Here is a 27675-nt window from a genome sequence, read left to right on the forward strand (position 1 = left end):
TTAGATGACTCTTTACTGGAAGTGTTTAGGAAGGCTGTGCAAGTCACATGCATGGAGGTGTGACTTGGGTGCATAAACAAAGTGATTTAACTCCTAAATGGCAAAGAATTGAGCAATGTGACTGCTGGAGCATGATCTATACACCAAAACTGGTTTATTAAGCTAAAGTTGTTTTGTGACTATAGTGTTCCTTTAAGTTCTACAGCTTGTTCAAGACACAATCTAAGCTCCTAAATAACTTCATGATTTTGTGAAACAGATGCTACTCTTGCAACCTTACAATTGATAAGAGTGTTGTTTACATTTCACAATTTCCACACCTCCAAAGTTTTTTTCAATCTGATGGCCACTAAGATAATTTGCAAATAACCCCACATATTTATATAATTCTTTATTTTTGTAGTGCATTGCAGGCATTACAGGGTTAAAAAAAAGACATTTCAGTGTCACATCAAAGGTTATCAACATGTGATCAGATAACATGCCTGAATTATTGCACTATTTTTTAAGGTATAATAGTAGTTGACATAAAGCATGGTAGAGGTGAGTTGTTGAGCAAAACAAAAACATAAGTTTAACCCATGCTAGCTAGTATAACATTAAAGGGTGAGAAAACTAGTAGCTAAATGCTTGAACGCAATACAAATAGGATTACCTAACTTAGGATGTTAGCCTAGGTAATCTAATAGCTGCAGTGTTGTGGTCTGAGAGATTAATGTGTAAATAACAAATGGCTGAACATTAGTAATCAAGGAGACAGGCTTGATTTCAGAGTACCGCTCAACCCTTGCCAGCCCTGGGTGAGATATAACCCCTTGGTACGTCCTGTAGCCATATAGCCTGTGGTTTGAACTTGGAGATGTTTATAGGACAATCAGGGGGCTTCCAGGATACCAGTGTACCTCTATCCACAGTAGGTGCCTCTTCTTGGGTTTGTATGTGGCAGCCGCAGGATCTCCTACCGATTGCCGGTGTGGCACACCTAGATCTCTTCGGGCATCTGCATGGCCAGGAGGCAAGGTCACACCATGCTGCAGTGATGATTCTGCCGCGGAAGCGCACCAGCCACCGTGGATAACCTTGGCTTGGCATACACAGGCTCCTTTAGGGGTGTGGGAGAGGTCTCCAGCGTCTGGCTCACCGGCAGATTGGATGTCTGCTTGTACTCCTACATTTGTATATCCCCCACTGCGACACATCAGTACAGGGACACTATAGTCACCAGAACCACTATAGCTTACTGTAGTTGTTCTGGTGCCTATAGCATGCCCCTATAGCATGCCCCTGTAGTCTTAGCACTGTATGCACTGCCTTTTCAGACAAAAGGCAGTATCTACATTGCTGGCTAGATAAACCTCTAGTGTCTGTACACCAGAGTGCTTCCTATTTCAATGCTGTAGTGTGTGCAGCACATCTTGGATTCCTAAAACGATATTGTCCCTAAAGCGTTATCAGCTGGGAATTAGAAAGCATGTCTGCCTTGCACGTAGACAATAGGCACTTTAACTAACTGAAGTGGTCCGGGTGCAGTGTTCCTTTTGCACTTAGTGCTGCAATGTAAAACGGCTCTAAGTCTGCCTCCAGTGGCTGTCTACCAGACAGCCACTAGAGTGTTTCCTGTATCAAAATAGGCCTTCGGTTCAGTATCTGATTCTGGACGTCCTTACGCTCTACATGAGGACATCCAGCGTCAGATTTTTCCCTATAGATTTTTCCTATGAGGTGGTCTAATTTGCCGCGCATATGCAATAGCGCCCGCTTGTCGAGGGACATTGGCCCTAGGATCAGGTAAGTAAATAAAGGGGTTTTAACCCTTTATTCATGCAGGCAAGGGGGTGTAAGGGAGCGGGGCTAGAGGGAGCAATACGACGGAATACAGCTTTGTATACAAAAACAACAAAGGAGTATATCATCTTATTATTTACTTTTGCTGATATTTTGCCAGCAATCTACACTTCTAAGTCATTATATGTACACTAACCGAATCCATTTTATGGATGACAGGCTCTTTAAAATAATTTAAATGCATATATTCCTCATGACCTGTTTACCTCTCTCTGCAGATTTTAGAAGGTCCTCATAGTACACTCTGCAGACATTGACTTCTCTCTCAAGCTGGCCAATTTCTGACAAAGAGAACATCTTGGATTCCTGACTATCTTCAACAAATTCATCAAATCGGGCTTTCAGGTTACCCATAACCTGCTGATGTTCTCCTGGTAGCAATGTCTTAATCTGAAATAAAACATGTGAAATTGTAATCCTCACAGAGTATTCAGTAAAATGGAAATAAAACTGTAATGTCAAGCACCCTACAAACTCATTTTGAAATATATGCAACACACTATTAATAGCAGACAGAGATTTGCAGTATCATGAGTAGTGGAAACAACATTTGTTTTATCAAGAAACAACTGTTCGAGGGCTTATATTTCAGGACCTACACTACCAACCAGGCCTTAAAAGTTACTCATCAGTAAAGGTCAGGAAGAATTCATCACATGCTCATCGGTGGTGAATTTCTACTTACCAGGGCAAAAGTTTCCTCACCAATGGCTAGTGGCATTTTTAAGCCATGCACATAGTATTTAAACATTTTAGCAAGATTCTTCTGTTATTGTTGGGCAAATGTCAACACTAATTGAACTAATGGATTTCTCAAATTAGAGGCACTATTAGAATGCTAATCATTTTCTAATCTTGAAACCTTCTGATTTTTTTCTCTCTACTTAAAACAAATGGTGACTGACTTTGGCCATCAGTCAGCCTACACAGCAGGATAAGCCAATTAACACTACAGCACATTGAATAGAAGTTCATATTCTAGCAGTTTGTAATAACATGACATATCATAAAAAGCAAACCAACAGCATTTAGTAAGACACAAGAGTGCGTCTTAGTGTAATAGTGTTCACTATTGATTCTTATAATGCTTAGAATTAGTTCTGCATCATTGATAAACATAAAGCGGACTCTACCAACATTGTTAACCACTATTGTAAACTTTATCCTCTCAGTGATGTTCATAATTCCTTTAGTAATGTTATCCTACAGAGCAAAGTTGATACGTGAAAAGAAAAGTGGCTCAAGGGCTGTACATTCCTTAACAACCTACCTGAGATATCAAACTTCAGTCAAGAGACCAAGCTGCAAAGATGTGTGAGGGACATAACCAAAATGGGCCTGTGCCAAAAACAGGCAGTGATACAGAAAAGTATCTTTATGAGAGATTTGGCAAGGCTGGATGCAGAAAAAGTTTGTAAAATAACACTGGAATCCTGAAAATGCTGAATTTACAAAATGTATAAATATAAATGCAACATTTTTAACTGTTTACCAGTGTAAGAGCAATAACTCTGTGTTAGTCTTTGTGTTTTGCATGATTCTAAGTACTCCGGTAAGTATACATGACATGTCATAGAAGTACCATCAACCTACCGAGGACACCTTGCTTGCCCGGATCGCTTCAATTTCATTCATTAGGTAGTGCCAGGACACCGTGCTCTTCATGTTGACATGAGATTCATGCCACAGAGACAAGACACCCTGATACATCTGCTCAATCCTGCAATAAACAATGGTATTTAATTAGGTTTGTTACTGTCTAGGCTAGTGATGGCTTTTCAGAACTCATTAAGCATGTGCCAAGACATGAATTGTGACCTAGATAATGCCCAACAAGTCCTTTATAAGAACCAGTAACTGTCTGGAAAATCATCTATGCATACAAAATACATTTTGAACAATATATCTAAACACTGTCCAGAGAAAGTGTGAAAACTGCAGTGTGCAGATATGCTTAAATATGTCCATCATTAAAGTTCAAGATTTTGATTCATCTCAAGAATAATTAAATCACTCCAAAGCCAACCCCCACCTTAGCAGGGTTATTTATGAAGCCAGGGTTTGACAGAAATTGACCAAGAAATTGCAGATTATTTGAACACGAACAAAATCTACAACTTTGTTATTTTCCATCTGAGCACTTTTAGACTAAAATTTACTTTTCAATGTAAATTATCCACATCTCCTGGTTTACTGCATAATCCTGTAAATCTGAGTATTACCACTCAGTTGTTCTTCTTTAGGTAAGAAGATAAATGAAAAAAGGTGAATGACTTCAGAGAACAATACCTGTTTGCCAGCTCCACAGCCTCTTTATTGGGTGGTGGCACAGTAAAACACACAGCCGGGACCATAGCTTCATTGCCAGTTGGACTGATCACTTTCCACTTAGCACGGTGTGAATTACTGGCTAATACACATTCATCATCTTTGTAAATTGTAATCTAAATATCAAAGTAAATAGAAAATACAGTGTGTATCAGTATCTGAAATACTACAGTACCATACAGAGCTGCAGTTATTGCATTACCACATTCTATCTATCTGGACTGCAAGTGCTAAAATATAAATCTGCGTGACCAATATCCAAAATCTAAAAAAAGTTTGATGAGCAGATAGATTTGAAAAAATACCATCACGACACTGAGCTTTTTTTTATTAAAGAATAGACTACAAATTCCAAAGGGGAAAATTTTAAAAAATAAAAATGAATAAGTGAAATTATTATAATATATATATATAAAATAAAGTGTAAATAAGTATACAGCACATTTCAGATTGTTATCAGATGCGCACAAAAAATATATATGTGTGCAAATGGAAAGAAAGGAATCTGAGCTACTACTCTCACAGAGACAGAAATATGAAATGTGTCAAGTAATAACATGTTTTGGTAGTAGATTTATGAGCAAGAGTACGTTAATGCATTCTTCTGAATGCCACATCACATATAAGCAGAAAATAAATAACAGGAGTGAGTGACTATATTGCCCATATTTTACTAAATGTGACACAAAAATGAAAGACTAAATATACCAGTAATTTACTGTTCCTTTATGCACACTTTGCTTTCTTTTTGCTACTTGGGTTGGGTGATTGCAAAAAAAGGCTGTACGTATGACTGCATAAACATAATTTTGTTTTGAAAGGTCGTATTATGAATACAGACATATAGCCACATCAGATGATCATTTAAGGCATATGCTCCATCCTGAACCCAATAATTTGGAGTCAAGAGTAAAAACTGAAGTACTTAGATGGGCACTGAAACAAACATATTCCAAAGAGTAGCAATTTAATGGGGCACTTTCACCTACACATTGTTTGAGAAAAATGGCTACAATAAGTAGAGATTTGCCATTAAAGTAAAAAATAAAAGTATGCTTGACACGTGGCTGAGTGAGATACAGTAGTTATGTGCACCTGTATCTCACCCAGTATGCTCTCTGTTTTCATTCCCCCAAATGCAAATCATTTTGAGAAATTTGGACTGGGTACATACAGATGGTGTTAAGCTAGATTTATTGGAAAACCATACTCCACCTATATGTGCCCAGTCAACTTGTTCATGATTATGATATGTTAGGAAATCCACTCCACCTTATGCACATTGATTAGATAAGACATATGATAAGATTATATAAGAGACTGCAAGCATGCTGAGGCTGGATGTAGGCTAAATATGTTATCAGTAATGGTAGTTTCAGATGCATTAATATGTATACACATATTTAGGGATATGTATCGAGACAAAGAAGGTGTTATTTTGGGTGCATAGTGCGGTATGTTGACATATGTTCTACTGATTTCCATGGTATTTACAGCAATTTAGCGTGCCTTGATAAATTTCCCCCATTGATTATTACGTACAACATAAAAATAAGTAATCAAAAAGGTGAATACCTCAATTTGCCTGTAGTCACATAAAGCCCTTATGGGGATTGATCCTTTGAGTGGGTTATCTGGGTTCCGTGGTTTCAGTTGAACAATAGTCTTTGCTTTTCCAACAAGACTAGCGACTGTGTTCTTGTACTGTAAGAGCTGCTCCTTTTCCTCCTGTGTAATTGAGGAAAGTTAGCAATTTACAAACGGCATGATGGCAATTTTATTTTCACAGTCTCTTGAAGTTATTTTGTAGATGTCAAAGCTGACATTGAACAGAAAAGGCAACCTTTAAAGTGTGTTATCCAAATCGATTGCAAATGCATAGGTTAAATAATATTATCCATAAATGTTTTCTAATACAACGTCCTGTGGGCTGCACACAAAGCACAATTCCCTCTGCACTGTCTCAAGCAATGCTAAAGGATCCGACACTCTGTATTCTGGGATTGTAGATATGTAACTAGACATACACAGGTGCACACGGTCATACCTGCAAATTAGTATAAACTAGATATATAAAAACACTTCCCAGTTGCATTTGTTAGCAACCTGGTCCCTGGTAAGGAGTAACCATGTAATGTTTTTCTAAAAGTTGCTTATTTATAATGTTGTGGAAATATTACGAATTACATTACAGAGATGTGCTTTTTATAGTATTAAAAATAGCGATAGCATCTAAAAAAAACTCATCTCATAATGCAAATGATATGCTTCTCTAACATCTCTTCTCAAAACAGCATCACATCTAATGATAATGAGACAGTTGCATTGGATACTGCAGGTGAATGAGGTCCATACCATAGACTCCTGGACCAAGTCTTCAAGTTTGTGCAGGCTGGTAGACTTGTCACAGCTGTACTTCCTCAGCACTATATCTTTTAAACTTTTCAAATAGTCGTTAGCTTCTCGCGCCTCGTTGAAATACTGCAAATATGAAACAAACACATGTCACATCAATCTGCTATAGCAAACACCTATGAAATATCTCCCCTAAAGTCACCATGAGCACATGGCATGTTTAGGGTGGTACGCATTGGAGAGGATCAACTGACCACTGAGGTGTTCTGTTTTTTCCACAATTTGAGCTATAGTTTTGTCTTCTGTCTGTTATTTTATAGTTCTTAAATTTGCTCCGGGTGTCTTTTTCAGTCTACAAAGACTCTGAATTTGGCTTGTTATGGATCCTAAACATCAGTCTGTTATGGCTGACTTCTTAGGGTGCATTGAACACTGTATTTGGGGGGGGGAGGGGGTGTGCTGTTACACTGAATTACCAAACCAACTAGCTAAAAATATCTGCCAGTCTCTCTTCATAAACAGCAAATGTAGGTTTTCTCCTGTTTATAAAAGTTTTATTTAAGAATAGTCTTTGGCTAAATGTCATAAACAATCTTAACTGAAATCTTACTTTGGGCCTAATTCACTTGTGTTTTGAGGTGTACAAATGAGTTGAAAAATGTAGGCCAAAGTAGGAAACTTTAAAGTGTATCTAACTAAGCTGAGCTGCAGACTTGTTCTAATGCAGCACAAAATGTCTGCAACTCATTGTTTAGTGATCAGACTCCTTAGTTACATATGATCTTGATGTATTATCACCCTCTGCACCATCTCAGCAATGTTTTTTAATTGTATGTCTGTTCATTCAATTAAGGACAACATATTTTCTAACTGATCAAAGAAACTGAAGCTGGATCTATCGCTATATTAAAGGGACACTCCATATGTGGTTCTGGAGTCTGTCATATTTGTGACAGTTTATAATAATGCCAACTCCCATTTTATAACTGGGGACAGAAACACCTTCCTGCCTGTCAATAAAACTGCCAGGTAGGTTTTCTTCTGCTTCCATTAACTACACAATTAACCCCTTAAGGACCAAACGTCTGGAATAAAAGGGAATCATGACATGTCACACATGTCATGTGTGCTTAAAGGGACACTCCAGGCACCCTACCACTTCTGCTCATTGGAGTGGTCTGAGTGCCAACTCCCCCTACCCTTAACCCTGCAAGTGTAATTATTGCAGTTTTTTTAAACTGCAATAATTACCTTGCAGGGTTAAGTCCTCCCCTAGTGGCTGTCTATTAGACAGCCACTAGAGGGAACTTCCTGCTTCAAGGCACAGGTTTTCTGTGCTAGAGCATCGCTGGACGTCCTCACGCTGTGTGAGGACCTCCAGCATCGCTCTATTCCCCATAGGGAAGCATTGAAATTCCTTTTCAATGCTTTCCTATGGGGTGCGCTAATGCGCATGCGCGGCATTGCCGCGCATGCGCATTAGGTCTCCTCGGCAGGCGGGTGAGATCAGTCTCGCCCACCGGCCGGCGTAAGCAGAAGGAGGAGCGGCGGGGGAGGAGGAAGCAGCAACGTGGGACCTGTTGCTGCCTCTGGTAAGTCACTGAAGGGGTTTTCACCCCTTCAGCAACTGGGGATTGGGAGGGAGAGGGTCCCTCCAGTGCCAGGAAAACGGATAATTTTCCTGGCACTGGAGTTTCCCTTTAAGGAGTTAAAGCAGAATATGCAATGGTCTAGCACATACACGCCCCCTCCCTTCTCAATGAGCTTTATTATAGATCATTGAGAAGCATAGGAAAGGCGCAAACGTCTGTGTGTGGCTCCAGCACTGATTGGAGAATTCCAATGCACAGACTAAAAGTTTTGCCAGCTGTTCTTTTTTACATATACACCCATACATGCGGGCAAAAATAAATGCATTTTGTTTCAGAAATACATGCATTTTCACTGACCAGTTTTTTTTTTTTTTACAGTACACTTATTATTAGTATTTTATTATTATTATTATTATTATTATTATCATCATTATTATTATTATTATTATTATTATATCAAGAATCCAATTAGGACCAGGGTAAATAAATGCCTTTGTTAATGAGATACTCAGGTGTGAATGGGTCAAGGCTTAGAAAGATTAATGATAAAAGATAAAAAGCCACACAAAAGTGATATGTTTGCTGGTTCCAAATAGAAGTACTGAGAATACCTCGAAGTAGACTGTGTTTTGGCGTATGTGCTGTTCTACACAGTGACACAGCTGTAAGATCCAGTTCCATTGGGTCTGCATGGCAGCTTTGTAAGCCTGCAAAGAAAACAAAGTACAGACTGAATAACTCTGTAAATTGATTAACAATTTCACAGACTAAGGCAACTAGCAACATTTTGTTAATTTCAGAAAACACTTTTTTGTTAAATGATTTAGTAATGTGATGAAACGTTTTTTATACACATTTGTAGATAATAATAACATAGTGACAGGCTGCAAGTACCTCGCTTCTCAAATCACTTCTTTGGGTCTATTCACTAAATTGGGAATTGTAGACAATTAACAAGGTTCTACACATTTAGGATAAAAGATGTGAATTGGAATTAAATCCCAACTCAGCTGAACTTTAGCTTCAAATCTGCAATTCCTTTGTTAGTTCTTATTTATTCCCTGTTTAGTGAATACATCCCAGTTGGTTTTTAAAAAAAAAAAAATAGTTTGCTAGCATGATGCATAGCAAATCATTTAGCCATTCAGCCCTGCTGTGTTCAATGAATGGCCTGCATTACTGGTCTTACTGCCTTTTAGGACCGAGAAGACAACCTTAGCATTTTACAGTTTAATAACTTTAACAGGGTTATTTACTGAAGTTAGAATTTAAAAAGAATTCAAATTAATTTAAAATTTAACGTCAAAATCGCCAAACTGGAAAAAGTCAGCTATGCTTTTACTTTGCCTTGTCTGACCTTAAATTTGAAATGCACTTTGAAATCTCACTTTATTAATAACCCTGTAAATGAATAATACTAAGAATAACCTAAAGATATATAAAGTGTTTCTACCTTAGGGGACTCAAGGTGCTTTAAGCACACACGCTCATAATTTAACTTAACTGGTAACTTATTCAATGAAGTCTAAAATTAGTGCTTTAAACAACTATATTATCACATGCTTTGGCCATAACTGTTAACCAAGATGACCTTGATGTTTATATAACGTGTAATTTAACATTACATATCATATGGCAGCATGAAACTCTTTGACAGCAAAACAAGTGCTATAACTTTTACTTTACTACAGTAAATCACAATGCTCAAGATCAGAAATTGCTATTTTATTTTCTTAAATTGCTTTTTACTACTTTGTGAAAACTGAGGTCATGCTATATTCCAGGCCTTGATTAGAAGGAACTTAAAATGTTTTAAGATACATAAGGATGTTTAGGAATTTCTTAGAAAATGTAAAACTCATAATGGGATTATTTATTTGCCTCAAACTATTTGCACATTTTCAGAGACAAATAAATTAAGCAACTCAAGACATTTAGGGACAAATGTTTTGAGGCTTTTTACTCAATCAATCATCTTCCTGAGACTGCAAACCAATCTCCAAACGATCTAAATGTCTTCCATATTGGAGCACTTCCAAATTCATCCAAAATGATGTTGAATTCCCCTGAAACAATCTTGAGATGAACTAGCTCTGGAATGTCTCAGACTAGAGACCCAAGATTTTGCCAGATGCACATTTTAAATATAAGTGACTGGGCTAATGAACAACAAAATAAATACATTAAATAATTAAAAGCAGGCAGACAGGTAAAGCATGTTGATAAATAGAACATTTGGGCAGCCATGGCTTACATTTTATCAATCCCTTGGGTATTGGAGAGGGTTTACATAATTAATAAAAAAAACATTGGGGCCCTATGTACCATGGGAGATCTACTCAGACCTGCCCCATGCTGCTCACACATAAATTGATACTCTATGTGTGGTTGGACATCTGCTGAATATATGAAGTGGTGGGCTTGCCTATGTTCATCCGTTTCTTCCCTAATACAGATTCTGCTAAATTCCATACAGTATCATGGGGTTCCTAGCCTTATTTTTGGGTGCATTTTTCCCTTAATGCCACATGAATCTAGTGTAAGTGCGCATCCACTATAACTATATGACGGGTAGAACTGGCAACTTTATTATGCCAAGTGGGTTATCCAGTTGATCCCACACTGTGTAAAGTAGTGCCACTATTTCAATCACAGGTGGTTGGGCACTATCTTAATGCCATGAGACAGGGTGCCCTGGCACCGAATGGTTGTGTAAGCAGGACTAGTACTAGAGAAGGTGCAGGGTTACACAGGCAAACCCACCTGTTTTATCCATTTAATCTAAACCTCACCATGCAGGTGTGATAAAAAGCTGACTGCTCTGTAAATAAATATTTACATCTCACCCACTGCTAATGCAATGGAGATACAGGTGATCTTAAGCATGTTTATCCTGTTTACAATTGTGTTTTCACCCTTCAAAATCACATATAATTAAGTTGGAAGGAGGCTAAATTGCTAGTATTATGTGGAATCTTGCATCTATTTTCCTATGAATTAATCCAGTTTTAAGCCAATTGTTGATTAGCGTTTTTGTGGCCAGTTGATCCCTGCACAAAACTATTAACAGAAATGCCTCAATAGGCTAATTTCAGTGGAAATGTAGCATCAATTCAGAATGTATTAAATGTCCAATTTCCATACTTGACACACAATCCATAGCTTTTTGGTGCTTCTTTTAGGCAAATGCTGAATTGCTAGGGGCATTACTAGGTGGTACTTCAGCCTCAGGACACGTTTTTATAGCCCTTCCTACATATATTGACTTAAACACCAGCACCAACACCATGCCATGAGGCCAACTCTGAAACCCAACATGTTTTGTAAATCACACTGTGACATCAAATCTTTGAATTGATCCAGATTACATAAACCTTTTTATTTATACATGTCACATCTCATGTATTAACCCCACACCATGCCATATGCAAGCTACTGCATTGCATTCAACCTACAACCACAGCTACACTCACATACTGAGCTGTATAATTAACTGTAAATACGGTGCATTTAAAGGGACACTGTAGGCACCCAGACCACTTCAGCTCATTGAAGTGGTGTGGGTACAATGTCCCATGTCTCTTAACCCCACAATAGTAATTATTCAATTTTCTAAGAAACTGCTATAATTACCCTGCACGGATTACTCCTCCACTAGTGGCAATCCCTTTAAGTTGCACTGTCACAAATGATTTAATTATTAGTGATATTGGTCTCTCAGTATTACTGGAAACTCAGAAGTAACAATAAAATTGTTAAACCTAGGCCCTCTCTGCCAGACCCTAGCAACGCTTCTGTGAATTGCTCTGAGTTGTAAAAGTTATTTGGGACTAATGAAGAGCACCCTTTAGAGAATGCCCAGTTTTTAATACAGGGGCAATACCAAATGGCTTTCTCAGAACTTGTTCACAGGGATTCAAATCCTATTAAAATTACTCTGATAATAGTGGCTTCACTGACTCAAATGCTTTGCTGACGCATACACCATGTCAGCAAAGATGATTTATAGATTTGAACTGAATATGTATAAATTGAAATTGTAGTTAACTAGTAGAGAAAGTAGGATAATGCACATGTGCAGATCCATTAAAATGATCCTTTAAAGTACAAATCGGTCAGTTGATACTTACCAGGAAGTACATTCAGATGCGATTTGTCATGTGTATTTGTCACATAATCAGTTATCTACAGCTGTGTTTGTGAGTTGTGACTAATAGCGTGCTAACTCATAACCAAAGACCATGTTTTCTCGGTGTGTGTATCTATACAGAATGTAAATGGCATTTATATAAGGTTTTGTAATCATTGTAAAACACATTTACTTGATGTATTGATTTGCTATCACTGCTAAAATGTTTTTTTTCCCCATACAAATAATGATAATGAACAGCAAATGTCAAGTGTTTCACTATACGTCTCAATTATTTCTTAAATACAATGCTACATTTTAAAACGATTCCCAATGCACTCAATATGTTGAGCAATGTTTTCCCACAATAAAAAAAAAAATAGTTTATGTGTATTAACTCCCTCATTATTACAATAATGTATTGTAGATGTTGCAAACAAAATCCTTTTACGCAAATAGAACAATTTATTTTTGAGTTCCTCAAGATGTCAAGGTCCAGGTCCAAGATTTGTGTAAACCTTGAAGAAGTCATATAGGTTATTGTTCTAATTATTTATTTAAAGTATATTTGTGAAGTATTACAACCAAAACTCATCTTATTGCTGGGTACTTCTGTACTTGTACTCAGTAAGAGGAATGATTGCCAGTAATAACTTGTCGTCTCAACTGCTTAGACATCTATTAGCCATTTTGGCTACTAGTTTGATACTACAAATCTTGGAGAAAATATATAGGGGGACAAAACAAACATCTGATTTAAATTCCACCTTTACACATCTAAACTCAAACATGTCATTTCCAGATACAACACGCACTTAAAAAAAATAAACACCACACAAATCAACTTTTATTCACTTTGACTACGTAAAATATTTGGGCTACATCTATATCATTCTCAATAATGAAGGACAGATAACTCCTACATACTAATAGTTTTGTAATGGAGGCCTCTGCATCCCTTGCCCATATCTGTGCACTGGATGACTGGTTAGAGTCTCCCCTGAGTACTGCCATTTTTCCACAGTCTGATGGAACCAACAGTTGCATTGATCTTTGTCCACACATCTTTATAACCATGAACAGTGTTAGTGCGATATAATGAAGCTATATCCTGTGTGCCATGCATCGTTCTGCACATAGTACTAGAACACGAGGGAGCTCTGACACTAGGGAGAATTTTGGCAAACAGTGATACATCTCCCAGATGGACTGCTCTTACCCCCTACACTAGATTATTAGTAACAAGGATGTTCTTTGAGCATGGGCATGGTTTAATTAAGAAGAATTTGCAGGGTATCCTAGCTCCATGTCTGTCACACTACTGGCCCTAGTTGCTGTAGACAAAAAACTGCTATCATGCTCACCTAGACTGAGATAGATCGTCATAGCTTTCTTAGGGTATGTGTTATATGAATTCCTGTACCCAGCATCAAAAGAGAATATTTTTCATTATTATTTAAATTAGGACATAAATAATGGGGACTCAATGTTTGAATGACAGAGAGACTACATCTACATCAACATACTACTGTTTTATAAACAGAAACATAAAACTAATGGAATTTCTATATATTTCGTGATATTACTCTTTAGTATCTGGATCAACAGCAAAAAAACAAATGTGAGGAAGGCTGAACTTGATGGACGCAAGTCTCTTTTTAGCTATGTAACTATGTAACTATGTAAATCCTTTCTTTCCCTAGTTATGGTGTTAATGTATGTACAGGGTTCGAAGACTTCTGTGCTATGCAACTGCTGCCAGACCCATAAGTGATGGGCAAGCTATAACTTAATAGTTGGATTGACTAGAGAGGGTGAAGCCAAATAATACCATGAATTGAAAAGAAGGGACAGAAAAGGGGGGCATATTTTTTTTTTTTAATATATTTAGATTGTTGCATATCTGTTAATTTATTGTTGTATTTAATGTAGAGATGGAAACAATGAGATAACGTTTCAGCAGGTTATCTCATACATGAAATAGCCCCTTTTAAATAGGCATGCTTAATAGTAATTGGGATCACTAAAACGACTTATGCTGTTTCATTAATATAAGTGAATATGGTATTATTTATAATGAGCTTACACACGTATAAAATAGACGTGTTATATATTGTCGCATTGCTTAGCTTGAAATGTCATGAAGACTGCTAATCAGACATAAAGGTCAGCAACAGAGATTTATTTTTGCTGTTTGCAAAATATCTAGAAATATGTTCAATTTGCAATATTGGAATACACTACAGAGCTTGGACGAAAAAACAAAAAAATGACAAAATAGAAGGAGTGATATAGAATATACACTATAAGGAATGATGTAGAACACATAGTATAACAATGCAATGATAGGTGCACCAACTAAATTGAAAGACAGAAAGAGAATGAGGATGGCCCCTCCTACTTAGCAGCAATTCAACCTGAATCCCCTTGCACCATAGGAGCCTGCAAGACTGGTGATGTCATCAAACAAGTGAAGGGTCCATACTCACCTCAATAGATGATCTTGCTGGATGATTTTGAAGCAGCATTTGCTCAGCAATGTCTTGAACAGATTTGATGTCTTCTTCTTTGTGGTCTAGTTCTCTCATTAGGTCCTTTAGAAATAGACATCAATATCTGGTCACTGAATGTGCTCATCGAAAGTTTTTATTACATCTAGATTAGAGGGAACTCTTGAAGATGAATACTTACTGCATGATAGTCCTTCTTGTTATGGATGTTCTGGTTTCTTTCACTCCAGTCATAAGCGACTTCCTCCTCTTCTTTTTCATTGAGCCATATGAGCTCTCTGGTGGCTCTGGTTACAAAGTTGTGAAGGGAATCAAGGTGTTTTTGCCGGCTTCTTGATGAATTCTGTATGTATTATGAAAGAGATAGACATTTTTATCTATCATTATCTAGGATTTGAGAAACAGACGTAAAGAATGATTCTTACCAGAAGTTTGGAATACTGGCTCTCAAGTTTCTGCATGCAGTCATAGTAACTACTTTTAAGATTTCCACTAATCTGGAGCTGTGTAAAAAATAAAAATAAATAAAAGCTTATAGTTGGAAGATTTATACACACAAAAGGTCATATATAAAGAGAACAATTTCGATATAAAGCGCTTTCTCTAATGGAGTCGCCAACTGAATTATGCTGATTCCGCCACAGCAAGGACTTTAATTTCCACATCTGTTCTGCATCCATAAACTCAGTGTTTTAAATCATTTGAATAGTCTTAACTAGTTACTGAAAGAATTGTTGTGTTCAGATACTTGTTTTATTAGGTGTATTAAGCTGTGATATCTAAGATAATATACTCTCTCTTGAAACATACCCTACAAAGACTCATAATACTTTCTGGACAATGAGAACCGATACGCGAACATTTATTTTTTTAAAGATGAAACAACATACTATACTACAGGACAGATGGATACTTTTTAATAGTGGAGCACACTTTGATTTACCTATGATGATATAATACATCAGTGCTACTTTTATTATTTATTTTTGCCTGTGACTTGACAAGATTTATACTCTGCATAATTTTATGAAAGCCTAAAACCAGTTTACCCCTAAAGTAACATGTTTTCAATGTATTTAACATAGTAAATGTTTTTCATCTACTATGTCTTTGTCTCAACATTACAATTGATAAATATTTTAGAGCATGCAAACAGCTGCTCTAGAATGGATAGACATATACGGAATGCTTTACTGAAGTGTGAGTATTGATTACAAAAGTGACAATTTCTATAAAATCTGGATCTAGTTTTCTTCTATTTTCAAAATTCAGAACATATTCTTCTATGTACCCCCACCATAAACAAAACTCTATTTTTGACACACTGTCCATTTCAACATCTATAATTCTCTTTCTCTGCAAGATTACAAAGAGTGTTTTATGACACACAGAATAAGTTAAAACAGCACATTTTCAGCAGCACACATTTTATGAAAGTTTATTTGTATAGGACTGAGTGAGAATGTATGAGTTGGTAGGCAAGATGATATATTTAAATGTATATGTATTAATATGCACTAATTTAGACCCAAAGGCACTGTTTGCTTTCAGTATAGTTAGATTTCACTTTAAAATGCTCTTGCAAGCATGGACATAGTTAGACATGCCCATGTAACTGCTGTACAGTCCTACTTTACATCTAGATATAACAGGCAGGTAACAGCAGTAAAGCTATCTTATTGCCAAACAAGATTATTACTCAACTGAATTCTTTAAATCTACTCAAAAGTCACTTTATGCAGAACAATGACTATTTAAAATATTCAATCTACATTTTTTTAGTAAAACATCAGAATACTGCTTTTAGCTTCTGTATTGTGTGATTTGTTGCTACGTAATTAAAATTAGACAGTTTTGTTAGCAGTAGCTGGTAGAACATCTGTACAAAATCTGCATGCACTTGTGAATTCATACCTCGCTCATTTTGGCCTCCTTGACGCTGCTCTCAAATTCCTCAACGCCAGCATGGAAATGTCTGTGGTTATCTATATGACTCTCAATGCTAGAAAGGTCTGAACCCCATTCTCCTCGATCAAGTTGCACCTGTCAGAGAACATTACAATCTTAAATCCAAGGTATGGAGGCAACTCCAATGGCCTGAAACCATGGGAGACATTTGTAAATATCATTCTAGACTAGTCTATGGGTCTGATTCAGTGACAAGTCAAAACATATTGGCAGCTTGCTGAATCAACTCCAAAAAGAAAAAATACTACAAAAAAACAGTTTATTTCTTTAAGTGACTTTCCCTGATAGTCTCTTTTAAAAAGCAATCTGCCAAACAGTACCTATGGGCAAGTTCTCTTTGGAGATGGGAACCAAAGATTTTACCTGCATTTCTTCCACCCAGCTCAGGAGGTCTTGAACAAATTTCAAATTGACTTCTTCTTCTGGTAGGTTCTGGTCAGCAAAAGCTGATTTTAACATTGGTTTCTTGATCTGCATAAGCTTTAAAGACTGCAAAGCATCTGCGTTCATGCCACTTGCATAGTTCTGGATTAACCCTGGATTAAAGTTTTGTGAAAATGTTGGAGTCATATGTGAATTAAAACCATGAGAAAGACCAGATGTCAGGCTTGATGATGTCATGGAAGGTCCTAAGTTATGGGATACACCAGAGTTCATTGCAGAGCCCATAGCAGAGCTCATACCTGAGCCCATACCTGAGCCCATACCTGAGCCCATAACAGAGCCCATAACAGAGCCCATTCCAGAGCCCATTCCAGAGCCCATAGCAGAGCCCATTCCAGATCCCATAGCCGACCCCATTCCAGAGCTCATAGCAGAGCCCATAGTAGAGTTCATTGCAGAATTGATTGCAGGGTTCAGACTATGTGAAAATCCTGAGTTGAGGCTTTGTGAAATTCCTGATATCATAAGCTTTGCCTGGTCAGAAGCCATCATCCGTCCTGTGCTGTACACTGAAGAGTAGTCATTTCTTACAGACAGTAGCTCGTCTCTCAGTATAGCCACCCTAGGCATAAACAAGAAAACCATCACATAACAATACTGATTGTGTAAATATATATCTCCTTCAAAGATATTCTATAACTAAATCTCCTTTCATCTGAAATGGGACCCACGATTTTATGATTTCAAGTACTATTATTTACCAATAGAAATGTAATTAACCCATGGAAATATATATATTGACTTAGTTATCATAATCATTGGCTCTGAACGGTGAAATGGAAAACTAGAATAGATAAGATAGGGGACTGACATGGATGTTGTTTTGGTATCAAGGTTTGCTTGCTTTTATGCATTAAATAAACCATAGTTTCCCATTTTATGAATCCTTAATGCAATGTGCAAACATAAAACACCATTGGCAAGTGGCATAAAGTTATTGATGTTGGGAGAACATGTACCTCTGTACTAGGTGATCTGATTGCTGGTACTTTCCTTCCACGAGTGACTGCACATCTACAAGCTGTTGCCGTAAAAGGTTTTCGCACTCAATCAAATAGCCAGCAATCTCAGCTTCATTTTGAAACTGGAGCCCAGATTCCATCCGTTGTTTGTCCTATGAGAGAAGGCAGATTGTAGGCAATTCAGAATTACCATTCCATTTCGTAAAGGCATTTGGTAACTTTTTAAAGGCATTTGGTAACTAAAAAATTCCATAAAACTCTGTGTAAATAAACTGAGCATTTAACAGATTCATGTTTATGTTAATATACCAATGTAAAAGTCTACTCAATCACAATAAATAACAAGTGTGGAAAAAATTACTAAGAATTCAAAACAATCAGTATTTAAAATATTGAATGCAGTACTAAATGCTGTAAAAACTTTCATGTGTTATGTGTTATTATCCATAGGTAAAATATAATAATGTCCATTGATGTTTCTGTTTGCACAGCATGTTAAGGGTTAATTCAAGTAGAAGGACTTACTGCCTGCAGAGCATTTCGAGCAAGGATCAGTTTGTCTTCACATCCCAGACTATCTCTCTGCACTCTGTTTCCAATTTGCTGCAGCATTTCTAGTCTAAAATATAATAAAACGTTATTTAAAAAAAAGAAACAAAAAACAAAAATTAATTTAAGACATAAAATTAACAAGAATAGACATTTTTTTGTTTCTTCCCTGATTTGTAAAGATATTGGGGAAATCTTACTTGATACAGCATACACTTTTAGAATACCAAATATATTATCAGTATTAAACTAAATTTCAAAAACAACAATTATTTAGATAATAAGAAATACATGGTATTAGTGAAACAGCAAAGAAGATATGAAGCTCCTACCTTTGTCTATCAGGTTGGTCACTGCCAAAGCTGATATAAGAATTGATCATAGTTGGACCGCAGTTAACAGATAGTAAGTTCTCATTGGAGCCGTGACTAGTGCGGCTGCTGCCCGTGAGCAGAGAATCACTACTGTAGTAGCCATAACAGGTGCTGTTCATTTTTATACTAGTGACCTCTATTCACCCATTCAATATGACAGTATGATAAAAGATAAAACTTAAAAAAAAAAAATATCTTCAGAATGTACAGCTTCCAGGAACGAAAAAATATCCCTACTGGCTAAGAGTACCACTAGCGTCTATTCTTAAATAGGCTTCAACATGTATATTCAAACCCAGCGAATAATATTCAGATAGCTCTTCAAAGGATTTCGCCCCGAGCCATATATACCAGTTCAAGTTTGCCTTTCCTCCCCCCCTGCTGTAATACTGTACGTGTTGGGACTGATCGGCTTCATTTGGGCGTCTGTGGGAAATGGATATGCCAAATATTTCAATTATTCTCAATTAGTCAGTCCCAAGCCACAGTTGTTGATGCACCTTAATGTGTAGCAGGTAACTTGCACCTTACGTCAGAACAATACACTATTTATCCAAATCAATTGTTAAGATGCAAAGGTGACTACAGATTAATAGTTCTTCCTGTGCATTTTGTCGTTTTTCTGCTACAGAGACAGTTCTGTACCTATTTTCAAGCTGCAATAAGCATCAGATAACATACACAGGTTTTTAGGGGAAACTTTACATAGGCGGTCAAATTTCCCTATACCAGTGGAATCCAGTAGGCTAGATGTGTCTGATTCACAGTCAAACTTTGGTAGGACAAAACTGGTAGAGAATTATAAGAACAATATATCAACAAAAGCCCAATTAGTGCAGTAGATAACTGTTGGATAGCCTTGATTTGTTAATCTAGAAGCAGTTTGGCCAGTACAAACTATAGATCAAATTTCATGTTCTCTGTGCCTCCATAACCTGACAATAAAAGTTACATGTTGTAATGTCGGGGCACTTAATCCTACAATTAGACAAGTCAATGCTGAGTTCAGTTTAGATCATCTCCTTTTCCAGCTGTAATTACAGTGAGTATTGGATTATCTGACAATGACTGTCTCCTCTAGATTTCTACTTTCTTAGAATAATAAACTTTACAGCAGGAGTAGAATTAGAAACCCAGTTGTGGTTTTAATCTCTCTGAAAAAAAAAGATTTTGCTTTAGCATCTCTCTGTAAATAGCATATTCTCTAGTATTGATGCATCTTCATAAAAGCATACATTTTGTATAGGCATTTTGACCCAAACATATAAAAATTGCCTATGTAGTCAACAAACAATATTAGCGGTGGTTTTGGTATCACTATATGTATAGAATGTATTTTCCTGCAAAAACAAATCATTAATAAGAATAAGAGTCTTTATCTTTTATCCTCTATTACACTTTCTACTTGCAGAAAACAGTTGTAAGATTAAAAAAAAACACAAAACAAAAAAGCTACAACAACAAATAATAATATTAATAATCATAATAATAAAAACATATCTGTTATCTGAAAACAATTGGGTACTGGTTCTTCTTATTATTAATTGGTGTTTATACAACACCAACATATTCCACAGTACTGTGAGAGTCACCTGAGAGGTTTACCAGGATTTATGCTAAGGGGACATTATCCTAAAATTCTCAGTGTCCTTTGAAGAGCAAGAAATGTAAAGAATAAAGTCCTAACTAAAATCATACATTTTTCACCATCACAATGTCAATATCATTGTCAACGCACACACTCTAACTTAACTGGACAGTCAGGCCTCAAGTCTGGAATTGGACTATAGCAGGCAACTTTCAGTCAAAACTAGATAACTGACAATGTGAAGGGTATGACTACAAGAAAGTGAGTCACCTCCAGAAGAGGCCGGAATGTGGGTGGCCAGGGCCTCTTATTTAGTGTTAAACTGCTCTATGTGGTGGGAACTCCAGGCACTATCACCAGCTCAAAGAGATGAAATGGTTACAGTGACTACAGTGTCCATTTAAAGAACATGGCTTCATGCACTATAACCAACTCAAAGAGATGGAATGGTTACAGTGTCCCAGTAGGACTAGTTTACTACTACTGATGTAGTATTCCATGCTATATTTAAACTCTGTCAGGGTATTTCACTAAAGTAAGAATTCAAGGTGAATTCATAGTGAATTTTAAATTGAAGGTCAAAACAGCCAAACTGGAAAATATTCTCTAAGTAAACTATGCTTTCGGTTCAGCTATTCTGTCTTACATTTTTTAATTCTCTTTGAATTCACTTAGAATTTTTACTTTAGTAAATGTGTATGTATTCAAGATATATGTTTGTCCAATTCAGGTACACAGTGTGTTCTTGGTAGGTTTATGTAAACAAGGATATTATCACTGCACTGTTGAATAAAGTTTATGATTTTAATTAGGATGGTGTCCATCAACTCTCTTGCACTACATGGGAAATAAAAATATGTTCTGCCTGAGCCTCGTTACAGAGAATTAATATGTTTAAAATGACATGTTTATATTTCTTTAAATCTTTATATCATTATCTGCATACCTTTCAATCTCTGGCCTTATACTTTTCTCTCTTTCAAACATGGCGATAATAAGCTTCCCCCATTCTTTTTCAATGTCATTTGGATGATATCCTTGGCAGAGCTTGATACGACCAAACTCGATCCACGGCTTCAAAATAAAAGAGATTTACTGAAATGCACTGTTCATCTACATAAGTACTGTACAGAGCACCAAATGGTGCGACTTACCTCTAACAAAGTGTACAGGTGTTTAATTTTTGATTTTTCAGTTTCCTTTGGTGGAATTTCATTTTCTTTGAATTGTAAGTACTGTTGATAAAGTGCCTACAGAAAAATAAACACAAAATAATCCAGCAGTCATTACTGAGTTACAACTCGACTGCGGCTAACCTCTACCAATCATGTTTTAACCATTTCACTACTAATAACATAAAAATATGAGTGTAAATGTTATGTCTCGCTTGTTCTTCACTAAACACTGTATTTAGTCAGGAAGAGGAAAATCCAGTGAAAATGACCGAATTCCAGCAATCCCCTGCATTCAGTGTCTGGATTGAAATTGGCGCTTTCACAAAGATTCACAAAGCACTGGTTTTAAAAAAATTCAGGACCGAATGCATTCGGTAGGATGCACGTTCGCAAATTATTATTCACTTGCTTTTATGCAAGTTAGTTATCATATTAAGTGCTATTTGCTCACTGCGTGTGAGGTCTAATTATCTGTCAGCTGGTCAGCGCTTGCTAGCCAACCACCACATTAGAAAAGTAAAAAAAAACAAATAAATAAATGGGGGACGTAATATTAACATTAAAGGAGGGAGGACCTAATGTAAGAGATAGCTAAGTAAATCAGTGTCTTCCTGTCAACACAGCACTTGGCACAGCTGCCCTCTCTCACTTTCTTTGTGTCACTTGTCTCTTGGTGAATCTCTTGTTGTAGTTGTATCTCCCTGTGTGAGAATGTCTTCCTATTAGCGTATATATATCTTGTTGTCTGTGTGCATTTTACAACATGCAGGGACATTGTACCAAAATAAAGTGAGTATGCCTGAACTGCATACATGGATGAAGTAGACAAGAATTTGCTCAATTTCATTACTACATGGAGTCAAATACAACTTCATAGCCAAGAAAGACCTTTTTTGATACTGAGGGAAACAAAGCACATATGGAGCATTGTGAGGCAAGGGCCATATTACAGCATCGGGGGCAATATATAATAAATATCATTTTCTTATCTTAACCCCTTAAGGACACATGACGGATATATTCCGTCATGATTCCCTTTTATTCCAGAAGTTGTGTCCTTTAAAAATGGTTTTCCTGCCAACGTACAAATATATACTGTATATAACAGTAATTGCCTACATACAAAAACCTCCTATAAATGTTATTTAAATATAAATGAATGAATTTAAGAATAGTAATTATGAAAGACATTAAGCATATTGTAGGGTCTGTGTGCTTTTACAAATCAAATCTTACCTTAAGTTCTACAGCATTATTTGGGAAATTTCTTTCAGACATTAACACAACGTGATGCCTGATCCACTGGGTGAGGTAGTTCACCATATTCTGGTATTCTATCCACTTCACTTCAACATCCTAAATGACACAGATCTCTTTGAAATGACATTCAGTTTTATAATTACACAGTTTTTTATTTATTTATTCATTTATTTAATTATTTGCAAAACCAAAAAAAATGCTTTATTGCTCATAACTAACATACGTATATACTCGAGTATAAGCCGACCCGTATATAAGCCAAGGCCCCTAATTTTACCCCAAAAAACTGGGAAAACTTATTGACTTGAGTATAAGACTAGGGTGGGAAATGCAGCAGCTACTGGTAAATTTCTAAATAAAATTAGATCCTAAAAAAATTATATTAATTGAATATTTATTTACAGTGTGTGTATATAATGAATGCAGTGTGTGTGTATGAGTGCAGTGTGTGTGTAAGAGTGCAGTGTGTGTGTATGAGTGCAGTGTGTGTGTATGAGTGCAGTGTGAGTGTGTGTATGAGTGCAGTGTGTGTGTGTGTGATGCAGTGTGTGTGTATGAATGCAGTGTGTGTGTGTATGAATGCAGTGTGAGTGTGTATGAGTGCAGTGTGAGTGTGTGTATGAATGCAGTGTGAGTGTGTATGAATGCAGTGTGAGTGTGTATGAGTGCAGTGTGAGTGTGTGTATGAGTGCTCTCACTCCCTGGTGGTCCAGTGGCATTGGCAGTTCAGGGGGTGTGGGGGGCTGGCAGAGAGCACTTACCTCTCCTGCAGCTCCTGTCAGCTCCCTCCTCCTCCGCGCCGGTCCGTGCAGCTCCTCTGTCAGCTCCCAGTGTAAGTCTCGCGAGAGCCGCACTATGACCCCGGGGCTCTCGCGAGACTTACACTGGGAGCTGACAGAGGTGCTGAACGGACCGGCGCAGAGGAGAAGGGAGCTGACAGGAGCTGCAGGAGAGGTAAGCGCTAGCTGCCAGCCCCCAGTCTGTATTATGGCAATGTAAATTGCCATAATACAGACACTGACTCAACTTTAATAAGTCTGTACAAAAGACAATGCACCATTCATAGAGCCTGCAGGAAGGCATGTTTCACCAATCGTAACTGAAAGAGTTACTGTACTGTAAATAAAGGATTTAGAATCCACTGGCTGGAGTCAAGGAGCTGCCAAATTTTGATTGGATATTTTGCATTCACTAACAAAAAGAGATACACAGGGCAATAGGAGTCACATTTGACAAATGAGAACAAATTGTTGATACAGTGAGGATGTCCATTTTCTATTTTTGAAACAAAATAAGATATGAGTTACATTTGTTGCCCTCTTTTGTATGAGCAATGTCAGGGTTGTGTGAAAGACTGGACACGATGGACTTGACTATTCTATTCAACTTACAGTAGCATTAATTCCTTCTCCACCTTCCGGGGTCTTGGGAAATGCATCATACATTGATGCAACATATGTTATCACCGACTTCTCATCTGGGGAAGACACATCTACATCTAGAGAAAGAAAGAAATACAAAAACATAGCACAAATCAATATTTTTTTGCACTAATTGCAATGGAAATAGTTTTTGGGATTATGGAAAATGACAACGGTTCATTTACCTTCAGGATCTAAAAGCCTTGTAACACCCAGTCTTTCAGCTACATAAAAAGCATTTTCTAAATTTGTAATGTTGCTTTGAACAGCAACAGTCTCCATATCAACAAGGTCCGGCCTGTGAAAAAGGGAAATATTTAGAGATTATAGACTTTGCTACGCAATTAACACACTTTCTATAGTTTGTGCTGTTAGTACATAGATAATCAATTTAATATAGTAATGTACTGATATATGTATTGGTTCCTATTTCCTATATACTTTACTTAAACATTTTTCAATTCATCCTATGGTATTTTTATCAAATGCAATAATTACCATTTCAAGAAAAAGTTAACCCTTTTTAAAAAAGACACTCTAAGGTAAGCATGGTAAACTTGCGGTCCAGGGGGGGCATGCAGCCCACAATGAATATATTTGCAGCCCTGAGGTCACACTGTGTTGTGGATACAAAGATATTTCCTGTCTGATTCTGGTCTTCCTCCCACGGTCAATCGCATGCTCCTGCAGGCCAGCCACGCCCCCTTCCCTCCTGCTCACAGTGCCAGAGGAGCCTCTGTGGGAAGGGCAGCTCATTTTAATGTAGGAGTAGAGGGGTTTGGGGGACCTTCCTGTGTAGTGTGTTAAATTGAGGAGAGGGGGCATTGTTTTAATTTGAGGGAGGGGGCAGTGTATTAAATTGGGGGAAGGAGTGGGCAGTGTATTAATTTTAGGGAGGGGGCACTGTATTAAGTTGGGGGAGGAAGGGCGCCAGTGTATTAAATTGGGTAAGGGGGCAGTCTATTAATTTGGAGGAGGGAGTGGGGCAGTGTATTCGAGTTGTGGGAGGGCAGTGTATGAAATTGGGGGAGGGAGGGCGCAGTGCATTAAATTGGGGGAGGGAGGGCAGTTTTTTTAAATTAGAGTGCGGAGTGGCAGTGTATTAGATTAAGGGGCAGTGTATTATAGTGGACGGAGGGGGTGGCAGTGTATTTGATTTGTGGGCAGTGTATTAGAATGGGGGAGGGGCAGTATATTAGACTGGGTCTGCATGGAGGCGCTGAACGCTCCCCATGGAGATGCTGATTGGCCGCGCAGCTTTTTGCAACACATGCATAGCCATACAATGCTTTGCTATGGGAATTAATTAAATTAAATCAGCCAAAGTGAAGAACTCACTCATAGGACTTCAAAATTAACAAGATAATGTCATTAGTTACATTCACCATTTCAGTCCCATTACCAAACTTTTCTTAATATGTCAAGGTAAGTGGACTGAAACATTGGTTATATGCAAATGCACGTCTCCTTAAAATAAATTTGCTCTTTTGTTTACTTTGAAGCCCTATGAGCGTGAGGACGTACAGTGTCAGTCAGGCAACTTGTTTATACTGTACCTTTCAAAATAAACCTACGTTTCTTTGAAAACTGAAGTTTTCGTTTTTTTGCGGCCCACATAAACTTAAAACTTGTTTATTTGGCCCGTGTTTTCCTTTGAGTGTGACATACATTTTCTTTGAAAACTGAAGTTTTCGTTTTTTTGCGGCCCACATAAACTTAAAACTTGTTTATTTGGCCCGTGTTTTCCTTTGAGTGTGACATACTTGCTCTAAGGCACTTTAGCTTGCTGAAAAGCTTTATGTGTGAAGAATGTGTCCTTTTTTTTTTGTTTTGCAAAAAGTGCAGATTTCAATCTAAACTGGTTACACCCCTCTGGATTTCTAGCGGACAACAGATCCTGTTACTTCCTGGTTTGTTTAGTTCAGTGAAGTTAAACTCAAGAGGCAGCAATTGCTCAGAGCATCTGCCTCGCAAAGACTCATTCAGCTACATTGGGAAGTCTGTGATTGGACAGCCACAGAAAGCAAGGGCAAGGTTAGATCTGCAGTTTTTGCAAGGTGTTTTTATATTTACCACCAATAAATAAAAAAATGCATAGAAACATAGAATGTGACAGCATTCGGCCCAAGCAGTCTGCCCAATTTTCTAAATACTGTCATTAGTCTCTGGCCTTAACTTTTATCCAGGATAGCCTTTTGCCTATCCCATGCATACTTAAACTCCCTCCCTTTGTTAAACTGAGTCAGCTGTAAGTCTATGCCATACATCCACTACCGTCTCAGTAAAGTAATACTTCCCAATATTATTTTTAAACCTTTGCCCCTCTATTTTAAGACTGTGTCCTCTTGTTGGGGTAGTTTTTCTTCTTTTAAATATACTCTCCTCCTTTATTGTATTGACTCCCTTTATGTATTTAAATGTTTCTATTATATCCCCTTTGTCTCATCTTTCTTCCAAGCTATACATGTTAAGAACCTTTAACCTTTCCTGGTAAGTGTTATCCTCCAATCCATGAACCAGTTTATTAGCCCTTCTCTGAACTCTCTCTAATGTATCAATATCCTTCTGGAGATACGGTCCAGTACAATACTCCAAGTAAGGTCTCATCAGTGTTCTGTACAATGGCATGAGCACTTAAAGCGCTCTGAGCGCTCTGACAGTTTTTCTAGTTTACCTAAATCATTTGCCATTTGGCCTATCCCTCCTGGATCATAAGCAAAAAGACATACGTACATGCATGTTTTCATTTGGGGTATAAGTATAAAACAGGGATTTCTATTTATTTTGTATTTGGGTACTGGGGTTTCTCTTTAAATACACAGATTTAAAAATCACAGATTAAACACATCTTTATTCATTGGTAGATATAGGAAGGCAGGTATAATTAATGAAAGCAAAACAGAGTAAGAACATAGCTGGTGATGAAAAGTACAAGCCCATGAAACACTCACTAGAAACAGAGGTATACTAAATAAGGCTCTTTAGGATAGCACATAAATTTAGCAATGCAAGCATCTATATAAAGATACATTCTTATTATTCTCTTTTTTCCTTTTTACTTTTTTAGTTACCTGTTCCTCTAATGCACGTGAATGTTTCTTATGCTACATTTGCATCTTATATTGAGACACTACTCTCTGTCTATGCAGTAACATTTCTTGTGACCTCCCATGCG

The 27675-nt window shown here is 37.2% G+C and overlaps 1 protein-coding gene across 7 annotated transcripts in view; it reads right to left on the reverse strand.

The window, feature by feature from the left end:
- DST (dystonin) overlaps positions 1-27675 on the reverse strand; it is a 592252-nt gene that overhangs the window by 243444 nt on the left and 321133 nt on the right. For 4 of the 7 annotated variants that reach the window (XM_063442942.1, XM_063442944.1, XM_063442945.1 and 1 more), the window contains 18 exons: positions 24686-24798; positions 24471-24577; positions 23056-23175; positions 21799-21894; positions 21591-21718; positions 18659-18752; positions 18131-18285; positions 17091-17733; positions 16674-16802; positions 15185-15262; positions 14941-15102; positions 14739-14843; positions 8732-8827; positions 6529-6654; positions 5749-5901; positions 4135-4289; positions 3439-3565; positions 2052-2235 (listed from right to left, as the gene is read on the reverse strand). In XM_063442942.1, coding sequence (XP_063299012.1) covers positions 2052-2235; positions 3439-3565; positions 4135-4289; positions 5749-5901; positions 6529-6654; positions 8732-8827; positions 14739-14843; positions 14941-15102; positions 15185-15262; positions 16674-16802; positions 17091-17733; positions 18131-18285; positions 18659-18752; positions 21591-21718; positions 21799-21894; positions 23056-23175; positions 24471-24577; positions 24686-24798 — 2771 coding nt within the window. Of the gene's footprint in view, positions 1-2051; positions 2236-3438; positions 3566-4134; positions 4290-5748; positions 5902-6528; positions 6655-8731; positions 8828-14738; positions 14844-14940; positions 15103-15184; positions 15263-16673; positions 16803-17090; positions 17734-18130; positions 18286-18658; positions 18753-19014; positions 19259-21590; positions 21719-21798; positions 21895-23055; positions 23176-24470; positions 24578-24685; positions 24799-27675 lie in introns of those variants that run through there. The other 3 variants (XM_063442946.1, XM_063442948.1, XM_063442949.1) reach the window with 3 other exon arrangements.

The sequence above is a fragment of the Pelobates fuscus genome, chromosome 2 (assembly GCF_036172605.1).
Source record: "Pelobates fuscus isolate aPelFus1 chromosome 2, aPelFus1.pri, whole genome shotgun sequence".
Taxonomy (NCBI): Eukaryota; Metazoa; Chordata; class Amphibia; order Anura; family Pelobatidae; genus Pelobates; species Pelobates fuscus.